This window comes from Cariama cristata, unplaced genomic scaffold (genome assembly GCF_000690535.1).
Source record: "Cariama cristata isolate BGI_N322 unplaced genomic scaffold, ASM69053v1 scaffold17276, whole genome shotgun sequence".
NCBI classification, from domain to species: Eukaryota; Metazoa; Chordata; class Aves; order Cariamiformes; family Cariamidae; genus Cariama; species Cariama cristata.
Window position 1 is genome coordinate 9,537 of NW_009624039.1, and position 19,725 is coordinate 29,261.

At 37.4% G+C, this 19,725-nt stretch overlaps 1 protein-coding gene across 1 annotated transcript; it reads right to left on the minus strand.

The window, feature by feature from the left end:
• Positions 1-1,320: 1,320 nt before the first annotated feature.
• On the minus strand, positions 1,321-13,092 carry TDO2 (tryptophan 2,3-dioxygenase). Its single transcript, XM_009703027.1, has 12 exons — positions 13,058-13,092; positions 12,579-12,684; positions 11,291-11,381; positions 10,376-10,446; positions 8,492-8,619; positions 6,638-6,824; positions 5,259-5,366; positions 4,187-4,298; positions 4,009-4,066; positions 3,407-3,486; positions 2,712-2,802; positions 1,321-1,474 (listed from the first exon to the last, which is right to left on the minus strand). Exons 1-12 carry the CDS (start codon positions 13,090-13,092, stop codon positions 1,321-1,323), a joined length of 1,221 nt encoding a protein of 406 aa, XP_009701329.1.
• Between the last annotated feature and the right edge of the window lie 6,633 nt (positions 13,093-19,725).

A 19,725-nucleotide genomic window follows, 5' to 3' on the forward strand; every position in this document is an offset into this window, starting at 1 on the left:
GTGGATTATAACCTTTTCATGACAAATACAATTAATGTTCATAATTGTCTATTGTCAGTATTGCCATTTTAGTCCCACTTCTAAGTATTAATATTTTAAATGAAAGGAAGACCAAGTGCGACCTTTCACTACTTCAGGTTCTACTACTTACTGAATTTACAGGCTGAAAACTTCAGATTAACAAAAGGGGAAGTATTCTGTAGTCTTATGGTCTCCTGTAGTATGACCTTCTCTTAGCAGTTTACAAACAGCAAATAGCACACTTCCATAGCTGGAAAACAAGAGCCAAAGTTCCTAACAGGCATTGGTAAGAGTAATGTTGTTATAATAGTATCAAAGACAGATGTTTTACCAGTGTTTTTGAGGTGGTACTACCAGACATAAGTACCTAAAGTGCTAAGATACCAAGGATCTTGCCAGAAATTAAGTCTACAGCATATGTGTATTTCCAAGGGAAGCATTTAAAAAGACAAGAGTCCAGCTAATGAGAAGATGACACACCTTTATCCATATTCTATGGCCAAATTTGCCTCGCTTTTATTATATATCAATTTTATCTCTATGTCAATGCTATTTTGAATAAAAAACACTTTAAATGCCTGTCATACTGTTGTTTGAACTTTATGCTTGCTTTAGAAGAAGACTTAACAAAAGATGAGCTTTAATACTGCTTTATTTGAAGTGCAAAGTAAGTACTTATTTATATCTGCTCTTCTTAACAGTATTTCTACAGAAGGGATTTACATTCACATGTAACACATAGATAGCAACATGATTCTTGATGTATGTAAAGTTGAAGATGCCTGGGTTTCTATAGAGTCAGGACTTGTTTTTTTTAAATCTAGCTTTTGAAACTCTTAACCCAAGATTTGTTTTGAAATTCTACTACAGCTCTGAAACTAATATTCTTCTGAAGGTGATGAGACTAATTACATCTTCAACTGGAAGTAAATTAAGAGCCATTAGGAAAACAAACACATACAAAAATATGTACAAATAAGACATGATCATGATAGTTCTGTATAATTTGCTCCTTCTCTCTAGGTGTTCATTTTAAGAAGCCAACTAAGACTTACATTGATCATTGAGTTGAAATGGGCTATCATTTTAGTCTTAATATAGGCTAACTCAATACAGATGATTCTTCTACAAACAATTAAGTTTCTTCCACAAGCCCATCATACTATTCACATAGCTGTCATACATAAATAGATATTTACACAACCGCACTCCATGAGAATAACTCTTATATTTGACGGATAGCACCGCTCAAGGTGAAAGTCCTGAAGTTCCTTACAGCAACCAGTCTAGAAAGGCAGGCTAGTCAGAGTCATCGCTGCTAAAATAGGAGCTGTCGCAGTATTCTGCCGTATAAAGGAATTTATGAATGGTTGGGTTCATCTTTGGTATCCAGTGTCTTGGCACTAGAAACGTTGAAAGATTGAACAAATCCACAAACACCTTGTATCTATCACTGAAAAAGACAGAACAATTAATACTGCAATATTGGCATAGAAGGCTATAATTTCAAAATGCTCAGAAATAATTATCTCTATTTATTTGAGAAGGTTTCTGCACTAACCCTCCCCCTGAATATTCCAGAGTAAGAATCCAATCCTAACTGTTTCTAGGGCATAGCAGATTAGACTTAAAAAGGAAATGTGGTTGCTATAGTCACATCTTGCTTCTGAAAACACAGAACAGGTAGGCTATAATCTCCAGACCTCCACTCCGGTGGTAGATATGAAGTAGAATTTATCTAGGAAAAATGTTAACCTGAAATTAAGGAAGAGTGAGAAGGTTTGCTGAAAAAGACAGTGAACCTTTAATCTTTGAATTCGATCTAACTGTCTGCTTTCTATTACGCCTTCTCTTACTATGATTGTGATGGGAATCGTTGCCCACAGCCATACATGGCAGTCACCAGCTGTGTACGGTTTGTCTTTGAAAACAAACCTCAAAGAAGGTCCTCTTAGAAGAAGATGTTCGAAATATCCTTGCGCTTTTGGACATAATGTTGTTCAGCACAGAGTTGCAGCTAGAAGGCTGGAATTGTCCAAGTAGCTGAATCCTCAGATTTTGTGTAAAAAAAGTTCTACTCATTCAGAGAATTCTGTGCTCAGGCTCCAACCATCCCTTTCAAAGTGCCTTTTCTGCTTCATCCAACAGAAGGAAACATGTTTCCAATTGTTGCCTGCACAGCTTGAGAGTATTAATTACTATCAGTTTTAAGAATATACTCAGTCCTAAACTGAAGTACCTTAACTGTAGCATTAGAGGTCATGCTAAGGAATACAGAAACACTCATCCGTTGCACAGTAGACGGGACTCACTTCCAGCCTGTATCACCTCCTTAACCTGGGCTAGCTTGCACACAAACTAAACAATGCAGGGTTAATATTATTGCTAGTACAGTAACGCCTACATCCCTTGACTGAGAATTATACATTTGTGTATATATATATATATATATATATGTATATATACATATAATCATACTTTGCATGAGTGATCAAAAGGAGTTCTTTTTGCCCCAAAAGACTTGGAATTTATATCTGTCAACATGATTAAATGTACAACAACCAGGAGGAAATACTGGAGTCCCATAGAGCCCTCTGGGCTCCAAGGAGCTGTCTGTAATCTGTCTCCTGGCATTAGAGTATCTACGAACTGCATTATTGCAGGTAATGGAGGAAATGTGTTATTCTTACCTCACTGTTGAGCGCAAATAATGGTAGCCTGATGAGCCTCCGGTGCCAGCCTTGCTGCCAATCATTCTGTGCACCATGCAGACGTGGTTATCTAAGTAATACCAAAGAAGGACAGGGCATATGTTCAGTGTTAAGATACAACCAAAGGGTCACATCAAGGTGCGTCACTGAAATACTAAATCGTATGGAGATCTTTACAGAGAGACAGAACTACTAGGTCTTCGGCAATGCAGGAGTTAATTATGGCACTCTTCAGTCAACTAATATAAAATCATTGTTAATACAGAATGAATACAATAATTATTATACATTATTGTGCTCTGTTAGTACAGAATGAATACATTTATTTACAGATGTCTAGATAGGGAAGGAGCATATGTTTGCATATGAAGAGATGTCATGATGACATTTTGGGAGACATTGAAAAATATATACCTGTCCCTTAAATAAAATTGTTCACCTAACTTAAAGCATGTCACAGAAGTGATAGCTATACCTATGTATCTGATGATTACAGAAGCAGCTGTTCATCTTTCCTGTTGGCCAAAGTACAAACAAAGAAAAGTCATTCCTAAAGGATGAACTCAGAAGCGCAATTCTAAAACTGTGGGTATAACTTGTCTAAAAGAGGGTGAAATAGAAAAATTTACTCGCATCTAAAAGAGGGAGTGTCACAGTCAAGAAGTGAAACTTACATCTCCATTTGGTCATGAGCACATCAATATCCATAAGGGAGGTAAGAAGCTGAAAGGGAACCTGAAAACGGGGCTCCTCCCTTGGAAAATGAAAGAGAGGACAGTGAGACCTCCTCTGATACGCTGTATTTTTCCAAGTAGTGCTTCACCAATGCATAATAGTGACTTCATGTATGTTTTTCCTAAATTGGTATTGAAATGTCAGTAGATATTCTAACAAATGCTTCTGCCGTTAAGTCTCGATCTGTGCCTTTTCCCTCGTACTTAGAAAAATACTCTAAATCTTTCTAGGACACTTTGTAGAACAGTTTGAACAAGGCGTTTGCTAGTTTCAGTCCCAATCCGAGGAGCAACATTTGGTCAGACACGAACCAGCTGCCCAGCGAGGCCGTGTGACCTCCATGTTCAAAACTCAACTGGACACAGCCCCGAGCAGCCCCATCTGACCTTCAAGTTGGATCTAACTAATCTGGGTTTTTGTGGAGGGTTGAACTAGATTACTTTCCAAGGCCCGTTCCAACCTAAAAGAATCTGCACTGCTGTCCTTAACCTTCACCTCTCCCCTTACCAGTAAGCATTAAAGATGTATCTTCTAACATTACCTGTAGAAGTAGATCATTAAGGCACCCTTCAGTGCTTTGTAAGACAGTCGTCTTTCTCCTGCGAAATACAAATGTCCTTAGTTTGTTACTGATTCTCCTCCAAATGTAACATTATTATGTGATTATACATATGTATAAAAAATAAAAGTGCATATTGACATATATTAATACAATCTACCTTTACTAAGCAGGTGTTCATGGCGTTTTTCATCAAATAACGAAAGTAATACGTCTTTCTGGTTTTGGAACTCAGATAATAAGTCATCTTTTTCTTCTGATTCTGGTTTGGCCTTTGATATTTAAAACAAAAACAGGTTTTAGAATTAAATATGGAAAATTAAGCACTTGAATGATCCATGATGTAACTTCTATTTTCATCATAAATACTCTCTAAGTTTAAATCTTAAATGTAAGAACTGTGTTTTCAAACAGGATAGATGAGTCACTGGGTCACTGTCCTTTAAAAAACAGTTACCACAAAATGTACAATTAAATAGCTGTCAACACAATTCAGATCAATGAATGTTCAAACAAACTGGCAACTTATCAGTTTTCTTTTGATATAGAGGCCTTAAAAACACTTAATCTTCATTTGTTTGAAGACTGATTTTTTTCTTCAAGGCAAAAAGAACACATCCTTGCACAATTATGGGTAAGAAAATTGTAAATAACAAAAGTTTAGATAAGTTAGAAAGTTGTAAACAGATATTCTCTGGAAATTGATTAATTCTTATGGTGTTTCTTCCATTAAAAATGTACTTAAAGCTACAGGTCTTACAATATTTGGGGATTTTCTTGTGCTTATTGCCAGTGTAATTCAAATGATCATGGAGCAGCAAATTGCCACATACTGTTAAACAGAAACAGGCTGTTTATAGTGACACCATACTCACAGCTCAAGGGCCTAAACTTTGTGTTTACTCTGAACTGTAGATTCAAGTACTAACTAAAGGGGAAGTTGTAGTTTCAGTAAAATCAATTTTAACCCTTCCACTGATACCTTCCTTTTCCTTTTGCAAACAAAATCATCCATGTATCTCATACTTTAAACCGTCTTAGATGTCACATTACAAATTTACTCAGATTTCCTGAAAAAATTGCAATTTTTTTTCTGCTTCTTGCAGACAGAGGCTCCTTAAGATTAAGTGAAGTGAGTAAGAAACTGTGAATGGGCCAAAAGTCTGATTTATGTCAGGATGTCATTTTGCCAGCTGTTTTTGCTCATAGCTAGATCACGAGTACATATATACCTGCACCAAGGCAAATTCCTCTTCTAGACCTTTTAGAACATTCACTTGAAATTGTCCCCAGAAATCAAATCCTTCTGCATCAAGTCCTGGCGTTCTTTCCAGCCATGCCTTTAATAATAATAATAGTAATAATAATAGTAATAATAATAATAATAATGTGTTCAAAGATTAACAATGCAAGCACATTACTGTAGAATTACAAGTTATAGCAACATAATTTATACTGCTACAGTTGTTTGGGTTTAATATCCTGTAGACGTGCTTACTGCTGGAGTAAGCATGTCCATGTAGACGATTTCTACCTGCATAATGTTGATGTTCTAACACACCAACAGGTTCCAGGTTAAATGACCAGTACTGGAAGACAAAAGCTGTCTCATTCTAAAAGTACCTTTAAAACCAACACCTTTGGCAATACAGGAAAACAATCTTATTCCACATATATAGGGTAATTGTAAAGACAGATTTCAGAAGGAAGATCTAGAACCATCTATACAACCAGGTTTTATCATGTCAGACAGGCTGAGTACTGATGAAGCAGTCTGTAATTAACTTACACCACAATATGTGATGATACAAGACAGAAATTTACTTGGCAGTTAGCAAAGCTTTCTCTTTGATTCCCTTTTAATAATGGGAATGAAATTAGGAGGGGAAAAATTAGGAATCTTTGTGGTCAAACTCTCTTTAGAGAACACTTAATTTAGTTCCTTCTCATCTGAAAGATACAAGAGCATGAAGTCTTAACGAATGAAGAAAAGCTAGAGAAATTTCTTATATATTCTGTATCGTGTCATTAGACAAATGGATAGGGCTAATAAGAGTGGATGCTTTTATTGAGGTTTATACTGCATTATTCTTTAGAAAGTCAATTTTGTGTATGAAAATGACAAGGGAGTTAGAGAAATTACTGTTAGTCATTCATAACTCTGAGACAAAGTCATTAAATCAAGGTAAGTGATAATGAAACATCATCTCCATTTTGGGTTGTAATTTTTCCTTTTGTTTTTTTAACCTCTCTAATAGCCATCACTAACAGTGGAAATATTTTAAAAATTTTCTTCTAAAAAGGGTATATGGTCATGAAAAACAATGCAAATGAAACAGTACATGTATATTCTTAGCTCATACTTCCACAACACAATTTACTAGTTTAACAGTCAGACTCTTCAGACAAGAGGAAATGCTGGGAAAAATCAATTGGTTTACTAATGATTAACTCTCTTTCATACAAAATTTGGTAAGAATCCAAAACACAACTGACAGGGAAATTGCCAGCATGCTTGCTTCTCTCCAGGAAGAAGAATTTGTCACTGACACCAATGAAGGACATTCTTGGGAAATGGGGGGAAAATGAAGCAACGTCTAAGGCGTGTTACCTCCACAAGTTGCAGTAAGGTTGGTTCTTGCTCTGATTTAAGGAGTAGTTCATAATCCTGTCCCTTGAAGTTATCACGGTAATGCCTTCTGTTATAGGGGACTCTCAGACTTTGGGGAACACCAATTTTGTTCTCTAGCAAGCGAAACTGCAAGCTCTGAAAACCTGAGGCTGGGCTTAGGTAGTATCTTTGGGAACAGAAGAAAAGAAGATACGAAAGTATAGGATATTATTTTACAATAATGGGATTCTCTGGTTCTCATCAAAATAAAAAAAATACATATTTCACATTTGAAGAATGTCAAATAGATATTTGAACCTTTTTTTATATGATTGCCATTAAGAAAAGAAAAAACCCAAGCTATTTTAATGCAACTACAATGTAGGTATAACATATCGAATTTTCTAGCTATGTATTGTTTGTGCATACACAGATAGACACACACTTATGTTTGTACTGTATTTTAAAATGGCAGCTTTGCATGTGTGGTGTACAGGAGGAAACATTAGTGAATAAAATTTCCTTTCCAGACAGAATAAGCAGCTTCACCCCAAATAGCTGTTACAAAAATTTCCGCATCATTAAAGTGCCAATGGATGCATTTTAAATAGGCTTGTGATACAGAATAATTGCTATGTATACAATAGAAGAATGTTCAGAAAAACATTCAGTGAGTTTGGTTTGAGGGATTCATTAATGGGATTCTTTCAGAGTTAAATCGCATGACCATGCTGAAAAAAATTATTAATAAAAGTAATCTGAAATCCCACATTGCTAGATAATTGTAATACACTTTGAATTGTAAATATTAGATTGAGCAGAAACAGATAATTTATCTGATCTTATGTTTGCTTAACAAATGACAGTATGTTGTTGAAAAGTGGAAGCAAGAATGCATCAAGACAGATGATTAGCCCACGGATTTCCCCTGCTGTAGTGTAATGCTAGACGATACAGATGTTTCAGACTTCCAAGACAAGCAAAATTGCAGTTTCATGTGCATTTTAGTTAGGGAACATTAAAAGACAGAAAGGAAAGGGTACTAAAACAATGCAGCAGCGGATGGGATGCTGGACAGCACTGCGGTCACGAGTCAGACGGGTCAGTGACACAAGCAGAACAAGAAGAGGAAGGCAGACAGTGGATGAAGCTGTCACACATGGTAGTGTAGTGGAAGGACCTAGCTGAAGTGAGGGAAGGGAGAGGAACGCCACAGGAGAAGTGAGGCAAGCCAAGAGATCCCAAAGAAAGCCTGGTCAGAAGACAGAAGAGCTACCAAGAATCCGGCCCAGCAATACACTGGAACACAGAAGTTACTGGGGAGAAAGAAGAAGAGACAGCAATGCTTCCTTCAGCCATTTAAAGCTTCCAGCGCTGTAGACCAACTGAAAACGGGAAGCAAGGAAACACTATGCAAACCAAGACAGCTGAAGTACCTGTTTGGTAATCTACAGAGAGTGCTCTTCTCTCACCCAAGCACTTCTGTGATTTGCTGTAGATTACAGCTCTAACTGCCCAGTGGTAAGTTTCAAGTGAAATGTTAACAGAACCGTGAGCTATTTCTGTTGTTTCTATTGTTTTAACTTTTTACTCTGAAACCATTCAGCAGCGCCATACGTAAACATCAACAATGAACTTGTACTTCTTTCCTGAGAATGTGGGACTCCCACTCACGCTCAACACCGTAACTGACCCTTGCACTCCAATGTCACGGTTGCCATCTAAGGTATGCCCTCACCTTGCTGAATGATACAGGTACTACAAGCTGCCAGGGTACGTGCAAAATTCACAATCAGTTCTCAGGATGGGAATTACCAGCTTGTGGATTACTGTGGAGGAATAGTAAGTATTTACCTGAAATCAAAGAAGTCCAATGCAGTCATAGTTTCCAAAACTGAGAACTGTTCCACAAGTAATTTCAGAATCATTGAAATTCTGTTCATTCGAGTAATAACCTTCAGCATGTTCCTCTCATCTCTTACCTGTAGAAAAAATAAAGATCATAACCGGACAGAATGGTGTTCTCTTTATATCCTACTTATTTATTTCAGGTCTTTTTACTCTTGTACATCACTATAGTTCCCAAGTTTCTTTCCACGTGAAATCCATAGCAGCAGAATCTCATATTGAATAGAGAGCCCGGTTTTTAAATCAAAACTGATCGTATAATTTTCAAAGATTGAAACCAGTTTTTCTCTGACTGATGATACAACTAGACCAAATACATAGGATTTTTTTTTCATTTCTACATTCTTGACTGAAGTGGAAGTCACCACAAGAAATTAAATTCTAGACCAAAGTCATTTATATCATAATCATTTCCAATGATTACAATACAATTTTAATGGTATATGATATGATAATTACATTATACTTTCTATTATAACAATTTCTACAATAATTTCTATTATTGTGAAGGAACAAGTCATAAGGCATTTGTGGAAAGTACTTAAAAGTTGAGAAGCAGAATAATCTGAGAGGTACATCAGGAGAGCACATCTAAAAAGATGTTCATCAGAGATATGCATTAGCAAGCAGAGGAAGACAAAGAAGATTGCATCTGGTGGGGAATAGAAAATACTAAATGAAAAACACAGAAGCTCTCTTCTGGCTGTGTTGAACACTTCGCCTGCAGAGGAGTCTGCTAAAATTCCTATTAGTTTCAATGGGATTAAACGTCTCTCTAAGACCTGGCCATGCAACCAGGAAATATTAAACTACAAAAATGGAAGATGATAACCATTTCCTTAATCGCCCAACTGTGTACTCAACCTTAACAATGACATTTCAAATTCTGAGTATAAACAAAGTTTCATTTTTCACAGAAATAAATAATGAAAAATTACTCTGCTTAAGAACTTATTTTGATCAGTTATAGTTTGATACAATGTTCAACTAAAAAGCCAACAAAATCATGAATGTGGAGGACAACAGAGAATATTTTCATTGGACATTATGATAAAAAGGTTCTTTCTTTCAGTCTGGTCTAGTTTTGAGTTTTCTTCGTATACACATGCTCATGATATTATGCAAGATATTTCTCAAATTACATGCGGTCAGCCTTTTTCTGTCGATGTAATATCAGGTCAGGAGTTTTCCTTTGTTATCTATTATTATGAGGTGTGTTTGGCTTTTGACAACTGTTTAGAGATGTTCAAAATATTCCTGTTATATTTGTAATTTTCATAAATTCTCATACAATTGTACACTGTGATTTTGATTATTGCTTTTCTGGTGGATTTAATAATACACCACTACTGAAAAGAGTTTTCCTTTTGTATAGTCGATATTAGATGGAAGGATATAGTATGTAGACTTCAAAAAACTGGACAAAGGCAGAAGTGACTTTTCAACATAAAAATACCTGTGAGCCCTCTGGTTTTCAGTTTTGCCTCTGAGCATGCTTTTTCTGCAGCAGAATATGCCCAAGTTAAGTTTCTGCAGTTATCCAGTACTAGTAGGAGAGTATGAGAGCATTTTGGCCAAAGAAATTGGTCTTGGAGAGTGATCTACGCAAAAGGCAGACTTCAGGAGGAAATAAGATTTTTGCTGATCAAATGTCTGTACTATCAGGTCATAAGAGCCGCTCAGCCAAATTTCACTGTGGATTTTTTGATGCTGTTTTTAAAAAAGAACACATGTTGCTTTAGTAAACCCAAATATATCGGGCTGGAAGGCAGGAGGCAAGAGAAAGAGAGGGCTGCATTTTCCCAAAATTAATATTTGCTTTTAACTTACATGGCCGTTTTGAAAGATCACCCGCACAGAGTCCATTTCCCACAGAATCTGCTTAAACCAAAGCTCATAAGCTACAACAAGAAAGGCATGTTTAGCATTAATTTCAACATTATTTTTTCTTCATAGCATTGAAGAAGTAAAATTCCTACATTTTGGTTTGAAATGAATAGCCTATGTTTACAGTGCTGATGTACAAAAAGATGCTGATACACAATCGTATTCCCTGTTACAGTATGCTGTCCTTTACCTAAACTATTATTACATGAAATAATCTAGCCTCGAGAATGTTGACAGAATTTTTTAAGCATGTTTTACACATCAGATCTTTGATGTGCAGAATGTTCATTACAAAAGGAGGAAAGAGAAAATCTAGATCTGACACTCCAATAAAAGCTAACTCCAGAGCTGCTTACAATCTTTATGTCCTCTACATGTTTCCTGTCAATAACAGGAAAATATGATCAGGCCAGTGCCTGCAAAACACGTGGATGTTAGGAGTTAGGGAGCGCCTAACCAGTATGATGACTTCTACACAGCCTCTAGATGGTTAAAACTGGATTGAAGTTTCAAAGAAGGCACAAGCCAGTACACAAAATTTGCCTACAATAAACTGCATAGCAGCCTATTACTCAGATGGGGAATGAATTTCATCATCTTAATTTCTCTAGAAACAGAACCATCCAAATTTTGGTTTACCAAATCCAAAGGTTATATTTAGGGCTTCATAAGCATAGAGTTGATTACAGCCTTACAAATTATATAAGGATATATACAAATATAAATGCAGACAAAAGACAGAGCCATTGTAGTGATTGTGTCTAAAATGAAAACAAATTGTGTATTGCATGTTTCAGCACTGAATAACTGTGGCAAAAATGCCGGTCAACCACCTCTAAACTCCGCCCAACCACTTACCTTGATGTGTCACAATGAAAAGATGCTCATCATGGATTTTGTTTCCTTTCTTCTCACTCTGAAGTTCTTGAGCATTCAATATTTTGTTCAGCTTAAAAAAAACACAACATAAGACTGGTCTGTAAAGCTCTCAATTTTGCTATTAGCAATGCAGTCCTACTGTGTAGAGCTAATATTTAAGGATAATATTTCAAAAAAAATATAGGCCTCATATTCTTATATTCCAGGTTGTATAAGAAGTTAGACCAAACAGTCTCAGGTGTCATTTTCACCTTTTAATTTAAAAAAAAAAACATCTTGCCTAAAATGGAACATTTAGATACCTCAAGTAATAAAGTTTGAAAAATCACTTTAAGGTATTTTGAATTATAAAAAAAGAGAAACCAAAATATCCAGCATGTTTTCCAGATCTTACATCTATACTGTCGCGTGCCATGAAAACAAAGTTCCTGTGGTAAAATTCTGTGTAGTCATGCATCTGCACAAGAGCTTTGATTTAAGGCTGTACTAGTTATTTCAGTTCTGGCATTTACTATTTTTTTTTTTACTAAGTCAAATTTACAATCTAATCATAGTTGTTTTAAAAGAAATCTTTGCAAGATTCCATATAGTGTGTCAACAAATCAGTCTTCCGTTCACAATAACAAACTAGAGAAAATGAGATTGAATTAAAAAAAAAAAAAAAAAAAAAAAAAAAAAAAAAAAAAAAAGTTTGGATTCTTTTATTACTTCTGGTATTTTATTGTTACTTATTTCTTCATTACTTCTAGTTGTTCTGGTTTTTTGTTTGTTTGGGTTTTTTTTGTGTGTGTCCCCTAGTCGTCATCCCACCCCCTAGATTTCTGCAATATATTTTTCCAGCCAAATATTCTGAGCTTTCATGCAATAATTTGGGGAAGTTGCACAAGGCCTGCTGACATGGAGAAATTGCCAAGTGGTGATTGTCAGACCAAGGAAAGCCTTTTGTGGTGCACCACTTCACAGTTTAGGCTTACCAATATAAATAATTCCCTACCAAAACCCCCAAAATATCCAGCTTCCCTGCAGTCTGAGAAAAAAACCCAAAATATCCAGCTTCCCTGCAGTCTGAGAAGCCATCCCACAGTCCACCTGCACCATCCCAGTTGAGACAGGCACCCATAACTACATGTGGAGAGCTCAGGTAGACGAAGGGCACTTGGAGACCTGTCTTAGTGACTGGCTGACTGCTTGAAGAAGTGTCAATCACAGGTCCTGGCTCAAGTCTTAAGAGGAACCAGACCGGTAAACTTGAAATCCTTAAACTTACTTGTAGGTAGTCTCCATACACAAGTCCACCTTTGCTGGCTTTATTTATCCCTTCTTGTGATTTGTCATCTTTTTCATCTTCCAGAGATAGCTTGTTAAAATTAAATCTAAGAAGAAAATTAAGTAAATATATAAACTATTTAATTAAAGAACTATGAATATACCTGCCTTTTTACTAACAGATGCATCTACAATTCAAAAAATGCTTTATTTCGAGAAACTGAACCACTAAAGCAGGCTTTTGAGAAAAACAGTACACCTGAAATACCTCATCACAGTAACAGCAAGTAGCATTACATCTAGTTCATCAAATAACAAGCGCTCGGACAAGTTCTTGTACAATATCTTTTCCTTTAGTGACAGCTACAGCTGTCTATTTGTTGATAATCATTAATTCCAGTCTGACCTTTCATATTTTACATTAGCATTGTATCGTTTGAATTAACATTATCAAGCAAAACACAGGGACGAGGGACTCACAGGTAATTGTTCCCCGCAAAGGGGCATCCGCTCATGGTTCCAGTGTCCAAGCTCGCTGAGCTGTGCACCAGGGAATATACTCCGTTAGTGTTCCCAAATCCACTGCAGCCACCTTATATGTAACCTTATCTCACCGCCTAGGCCAACCCCCAAATTCTCGTTCTTAGCCCTCAGCCCATTCCAGCTGTTCAATAATTACAGAAACTACCGCGGCACAAAGGTCAATAAGTTCATGTGTTATTGGCTCTCCAGGTTTTGTTGTTTGTTTTTTTTCCAATCAGTCGAAACAGGAATAGCTGGCATACTTGCTTTGTCCTATGGCACACAATTTTTGTACTTTTTACTGCAAGACTTCCGCTAGTTGCTTTTTTGGAGACCAAGACTGGTGTAAGAGGTAAGCCAATGAGAGGTTTGTGTGTGAGAAAAAGGCGATATTGAATACATTTGGGAATTGCTAAAGAGGGTTTTTAACTTGTATCAAGATATCAAGATACATGCAAGTTTAAAAATTGAAACATATGGAAAAGGAAAGGGGAGGGGAAGGAGAACATATTTCTATGGCAGACTGGATAATGGTTGTAAGATTTCAAGTAATACACATATTTTCAAAAAATGCATATAGATAAAGACCTAAAAATAATCATGTACATCTCATGCTATTTTTCCAATGGTTTAATTCATGACAATTTCTTGATTTTATTTCCTCATGCAAAAGTTTCACTCTCATTTGTTGACAAATGTTACTCAATTCTATTTAATCATTAGCTTAGCGCACAGTGAAGTAACGTGTAAGTAGTGTGCACCTCTTTCCTGCCTGCCAGTCTTTTCTAAAAAAAAAAAGTTAAAGCTCAGTTTTACTGCAAACAAAGCTACAGGGTCCCTGTGACCCCACACCATTTGCTTTCTGCGAGACTTAATCTGCTTAGTGGTGTCTTGTGACAGTGTGTTCCCCCCCACTGCCAACCTGACCTTTATTTCCTATAACCCTGCTCAAGTGATAACCACCGGTGGCGACTGTAATGGATGTGTCTGGTCATGGTGGCTGCATCTGGCTCAAAGTGGATTCAGGGGAGACAGATAACAACACAATAGCCAAGGACTGATTTGAGCAATGCACCCACCTAACCATAGTGCTGGCCAAGGTCCAACTCAAGCCAAGTGTGGAAGAAACTAACATCTGTAGTCAGTATGCAAATATGACTATGAGTCAATTATCTTACTCCATAAATAGCGGACAGCCCAGGGCCTGTTGAGCTCTCCTGCACGGCAGCAGGCTGCACGCCAGGATCTCCTCTTCAGTAGGCACGCCTCTCAAGGTTACTCCTTGAGGTTGAGAGAATCCTTATGGCGTCACATGCTTGGTAAGTGAATTGGGAATAAGTGCGCTGAAACTTTGAAATCTTAGCTAAGTGATAGAAAGGATCAATTGTGCATATATAATCCTTCAGACATAAACCGTTAACTAAGTCTGGAACCAAGTCTGGATCCAGCTGCACCTAAACCCTCCTCTGAGAAGGAGTTTAGAACGCAATGAGGTCCTTTCTGAACCTCATGACTCAATGGGAGGGTCTCCCTGACAGTTTTGTCTGACCCTGTCCTCTGCGCAGTAAATGCTCAAGTGCATCTTGCCATCGAATCTTGTTAAACCATTGTCACGTTTACCATTGAAGTTTGTTCTATCAATAAAATATATTGTTGCTTCTCTCTTATGAGTGAAGTGCATGACTCCCATCCACAACATGTCTTGTGTGGTGGTCTCAGCTGTTCTAGTCACTTAGGAGTAGTTGGCTCATAAAAAGTCATACGCAGTACGTGGGTGATGGGATGTATACCCTGCTCAGCCAGATGCCATATGTCAGACTATACAAATATTAGCTTAAAACTAAGCTGAACCACAGGAAAAGTAGGAGTCCACTGGGGCAACCCATCAAGCAAGGTCAAGGGATTCCTCCTTCACGGTGTAAAACCTGACAGAGGAAAATAATCCTCTCTAGACACACGTGTATACATGTCCTTGGGATGCAGGCGAGTAGAGATGAAAGTGAAGTCTGCACACGGGTGCATGTATCAGAAATTAAATGCGGAAAACTGTGCTTTTTACTATCCCATTTGCACTCAAACAGCTTAATTACAAATGTAATAATCTCTCACATCTACAGACCTCAAAGGCCTGGACAAGGAAGGTTTATCTTGTCATTTCTGTACGCTTTCACCTGAAACATCCAGACTGAACCTCCACAGTGAAATCAATCTTTCTGTTGCCTTTTGTCACAGCACAAGCAAAGAAAGGGTGTGAACCCAGCAAAAATAAGGACAATTGAAAAATATTGAACTCCTAACATCACCAAAGAAGTTATTGTCTGTTTTCTTGTGCAGTTTTAGTTTCTTCTGTGTTACACAGAGAATAATAAACTTCCAGAGCAATAATCTCTGACTTGCAACCCAGTACATAAAGGACTTTGAAGTATCAGAGCCCTTTTAAACTCTGTGCTTAATAAAACATTAACTCCCTATTTGAGAAGTAATACTACCCTTAATCATGGTTACCAAACTCACTCAAAATCTTGCTGAGGATACTATCTGACGAAGCACTATACAAACTCCCCTTCTGCTTCAGCAACAGACAAGCTTCAGTCAATCAAATAAATCAGCTAGAGTATGATCTAGAAAGTTATTTCCAGTATTTCTAACATGTTCAAACTCTCTGTTTAGGGACCTCACAACCGGCTGGTCCCAAAGCACCTCCATCCTAAAAAACACCAGCCTAGTAACACTTGTGAAATTTGACGTGCCAAATGAAATGCATCCACCACTCACCGCTCTTGCTTGATGACCATGTTCACTTTCTCCTGTTATACCCTCTTGAGCTGATGCATTTAGAAAGCTTGACTAACCCCAGGACACCCCTGCTGAGAGAACATTCCCAAGTGTCTCCGAGTCCTTTATCACCAATATCTGCCTTTCTATCAGTTCCTCTTGTATTTCACTAGCAACCAAGAGCCTTATGATACACACGAGAGGATTCAAAAATATGATTCTCCAAATCAGCAGAAAACTGCAAAGACGCTGGAAAAAAGAAACATGAGCAGTTTGTTTCAAGCCCACACTTGGGCGACAAATACATTTCTCTAACTATGTTTGTATAACATCATGCTTTGATTTAAAATAAGAAATAAAATATTTTTTGATGTCAATACATGAAATACCATTATTGAAATATTCACTCAGATCCTAGAAAAGCCCCAACAATTTAACAACTCCTTTCCATGGCAGAGATAATTAAAAATAAGTAAGCTGTTACTTTCCTACACAATGAAGAATGAAGATGGTAAGCATAAGTTCTGTATTTTTATGAGAAGCAAAAAACAAATATGTGTTTTAGAAAAAAAGACTACCTAGTAAATTTGTTCAGAAATGTTTTTAGCATCTAAAATATATACTTTATAATTTCTCTATACTTTGTAGAGTGAATACCACAGACTGTATTCTTTGCATTAAAAGCAAACCCATGCTTACCAGGCAAAGTATATGAACCCTCTGATTTTGCACACAAACCAGAAATAATTTGCGCTCTCTTTTCTCTCTCTCATAGGTAACCCTGACTGAAATAAATGTTCAATCTAAAATGTGCATAAGTTCAATCAGTCTAATCTGATGCCACAGTAATGTAACAGTTCATCTTTCACTTTGAAAATTAGAAATGTTGGAAGTGGCTTCATGTTAACTTCTTGAGCAAAAGCCTTACCTCTCCCCTGCCTTGCCTCAAAAACAAGTAAGCAAAATGAGACCACTGTATTCATGTTTCATAGAGAGAAGCAAAAACAAGTATGGGACTTAAAGTTGGTAACTCCTACCTGCATTGCACATCTAGCCAGGTCAAGCTCTGTAGACTGACCATTTTCTGAAAAGATGTTTTTGGTAAGATTATGGTAAAATTGTGGATAATATTATCCTTGCAACTATTCATTTAAGAAAATTTAATCTCACGCTAGCTGAGTGCCACTCTTTAACAGTTCCAGCTACAACAGACCTCAAACTATCCAAGATCAGTGGAAAAAGAGGTCTTAATGAGGATTTGAAAACCCCTGATATAAAACCACAGACAATACAGAACTATCATTCATTCATCTTACTGGCTGCCTTCATCTGATCTCAGTAAGGCTTCACAAGTGTGTAGTGAACTTGGTACTAAAAAATTAAAGAAAAAATTACTTCTACCACCTGATTATGAAATTGTCTGTTGGCAGTGTAGATGACAGCACAGATTAAAAGAGCCCTCAGGTCTGGATCAGCTCAGAGCCTTAAACTCTGGCGTGGCTGCAGACACTTAGAAATAAATGTGCTTCTGCCATGCTGCTCAAATTTGGGACTCACTGCAGGGATCTGATTTTAATTTGAGTGGTTTGAGTGGCCTTTATGCCCTAACAGAGATTTTACAGCTGCTTTGCTATCTTTACTAGCATAATCATAAACGAGTCTTGATGAAAAAATCTCTTCCATGTGAATATATCTGAAAGCAAAATGTAACCTTAGTTTTAATTGATGGTATTACTTATTTTCAAAATGCACCATCTTTTCCCTTTTTCATGCTGAACACTCAGAACCACATGGAAGCAGATGTAACCACATATACAACTTGCTGTTCGTGCTGTGGATGACTGAGCAAGGTGATGAGAACCAAGAGTGTGTGTGTGCCCTTGAGCTTTTATTTAGTTATTTGTTTATTTACTTTTAAAGCATGAAAGTCAAGCAGAAAAAACTTCTGTTCATCCCGGAAACATATCAGAGGACTCTAACCTTCAGCAGACAGTGCGTATGTTCTGTTTTGTGACTGGGCTGAATACAAGACAAACAGTTAAACACAGCAGAAAAAACCCACAGCTTCCCAGAACTGCACTTTGTGGCCTTCAAATGAACTGTCATGGCCTTCATGACCAAGCATGGGAATTGTTAAGCACCCTTCCTAATCCACCCTCGTCCTCTTTCTGCTTACCTCTCCTTCCCCAGGTGGACAGGGGGTGGTTGCGCTAACTTTGCTCATGTGAGCTGCGACAGGATTGCGCAGCAGAGACAAAGCGAACTTCCTCGGACTGAGAGAAGTGATTCACATGGGCAAGAAGGGAGCCTCCCTCTAGCCTGGCCAAAGGGAGGCTTGGTGTGAGGCAGAGGGCACCTGTAGCATATTTTGTAGATACAGCTAGAGCCAAAAGTCTGCATGTGTGGGGCTCTATGTCTATAACGTTAGTCTGATGAGGACAGGTAAGTAAGAGTGACCTTCTATGTACTGTCATGAATCCAACAAGAGTCTTCTCTCCTACTAAATTAGAAGCGACCTGTTTACCCAAGCCAAATCTCAAGTTATCCTACATGAAATCACTCATGGAGAAGAAAAAATGCACACACAAATGGTTTGGACAGTGTCACTGATTCTTCTGCTCAAACTCTCATTTTGATTACAAAATCATCACAGATCAATTTGTTTTTCCAATGTTCATTAAATTGAACAAATTGCTTGGAGACCTTCTGGCTACAAGCAAGTGACGCTTGAAGCTTCCCAGCACTGTTGTCCTAGAACTGCAGACTAGGAGTTATCCAGCACAGATGGCTTCTACCTATGTAACAGCGGCTGCAGCGAGTTGAAGATCCAAGCAGGTCATGTCATGATGAAGTGTTTCTACTAGAAAGTAGCTGATGCCTTGGGAAGAGCTATTAGAATAAAAAAATCAAACATTAAAAAAAAAAACCAAACCCCAAAAACTAAAAAGCAAGTTTACAGTGAGATAATTTCCCCCGTATATCCATCTAATTTTCCAATGTTGATAATCCAGGACTTCCTAAGATATCTGTGTCCTTGCATTTAATAACACTTATTTTGTGAATCCACAGCTGCAGCAATGTGTTCCAGAACTGAAGTGCGTATCTTGTGAAAGAGTATTCCACTGTGCTGGTTTCAAACTGCCTGTCAAGTAATCAAGTAATTCTAATTTCCATTTGGTACTAAGTCATGGCTTATGAGCTTATGAGAAATAACTGTACTGTATCTTTATAGTCCCAGACATCCTTTTCTGCGCTTGTGCAGATTCTGTTGTGACCTTTTCCAGATAAAGCATTCAAAAGGCAAATAACTTTTCAATGTATAGATGTGAGCATTGGTAGTTCCATAAAATTATAGTGATGAAAGAATATGTCTCTTGGACAGCAAACCTGCAACTATAACAGTGCAATGCAGTAATGCAGCTACCAGTAAGTTTTAGTTGACAAGGTGCAATTCAAATTGCACAGGTGAAGCACACAGTAGCCTAAGCCAGAACTTCACTGTGTTGGCTGCTATATAAGCACTGGACAAAAATCTGTTCCCCAGCCAATTTAATGATATACCAAGAGATAGACAGATGAATAGAGTCGCATAAAAGGAAGGTGAAGAGAAGATAAATTTGGCACCAAAACATGCCCTCTGCTCAAATGAGTGTTTTGTGATTTTCAAATCTGGACTTGCTATTTTAACTAGCATTTGAAATTGACAGCTGGTTTTAGGAAAAATAAAATTTAGTGACTCAAGGCTAAAACAAACAAGCTTAAAGTTGACGCAATATTAATAATCCAATCAGACATTTGTACCTGGGGGAGGAACAGAGCTCAAGGTCTTGCAAACAACAAACAAAGAGAAG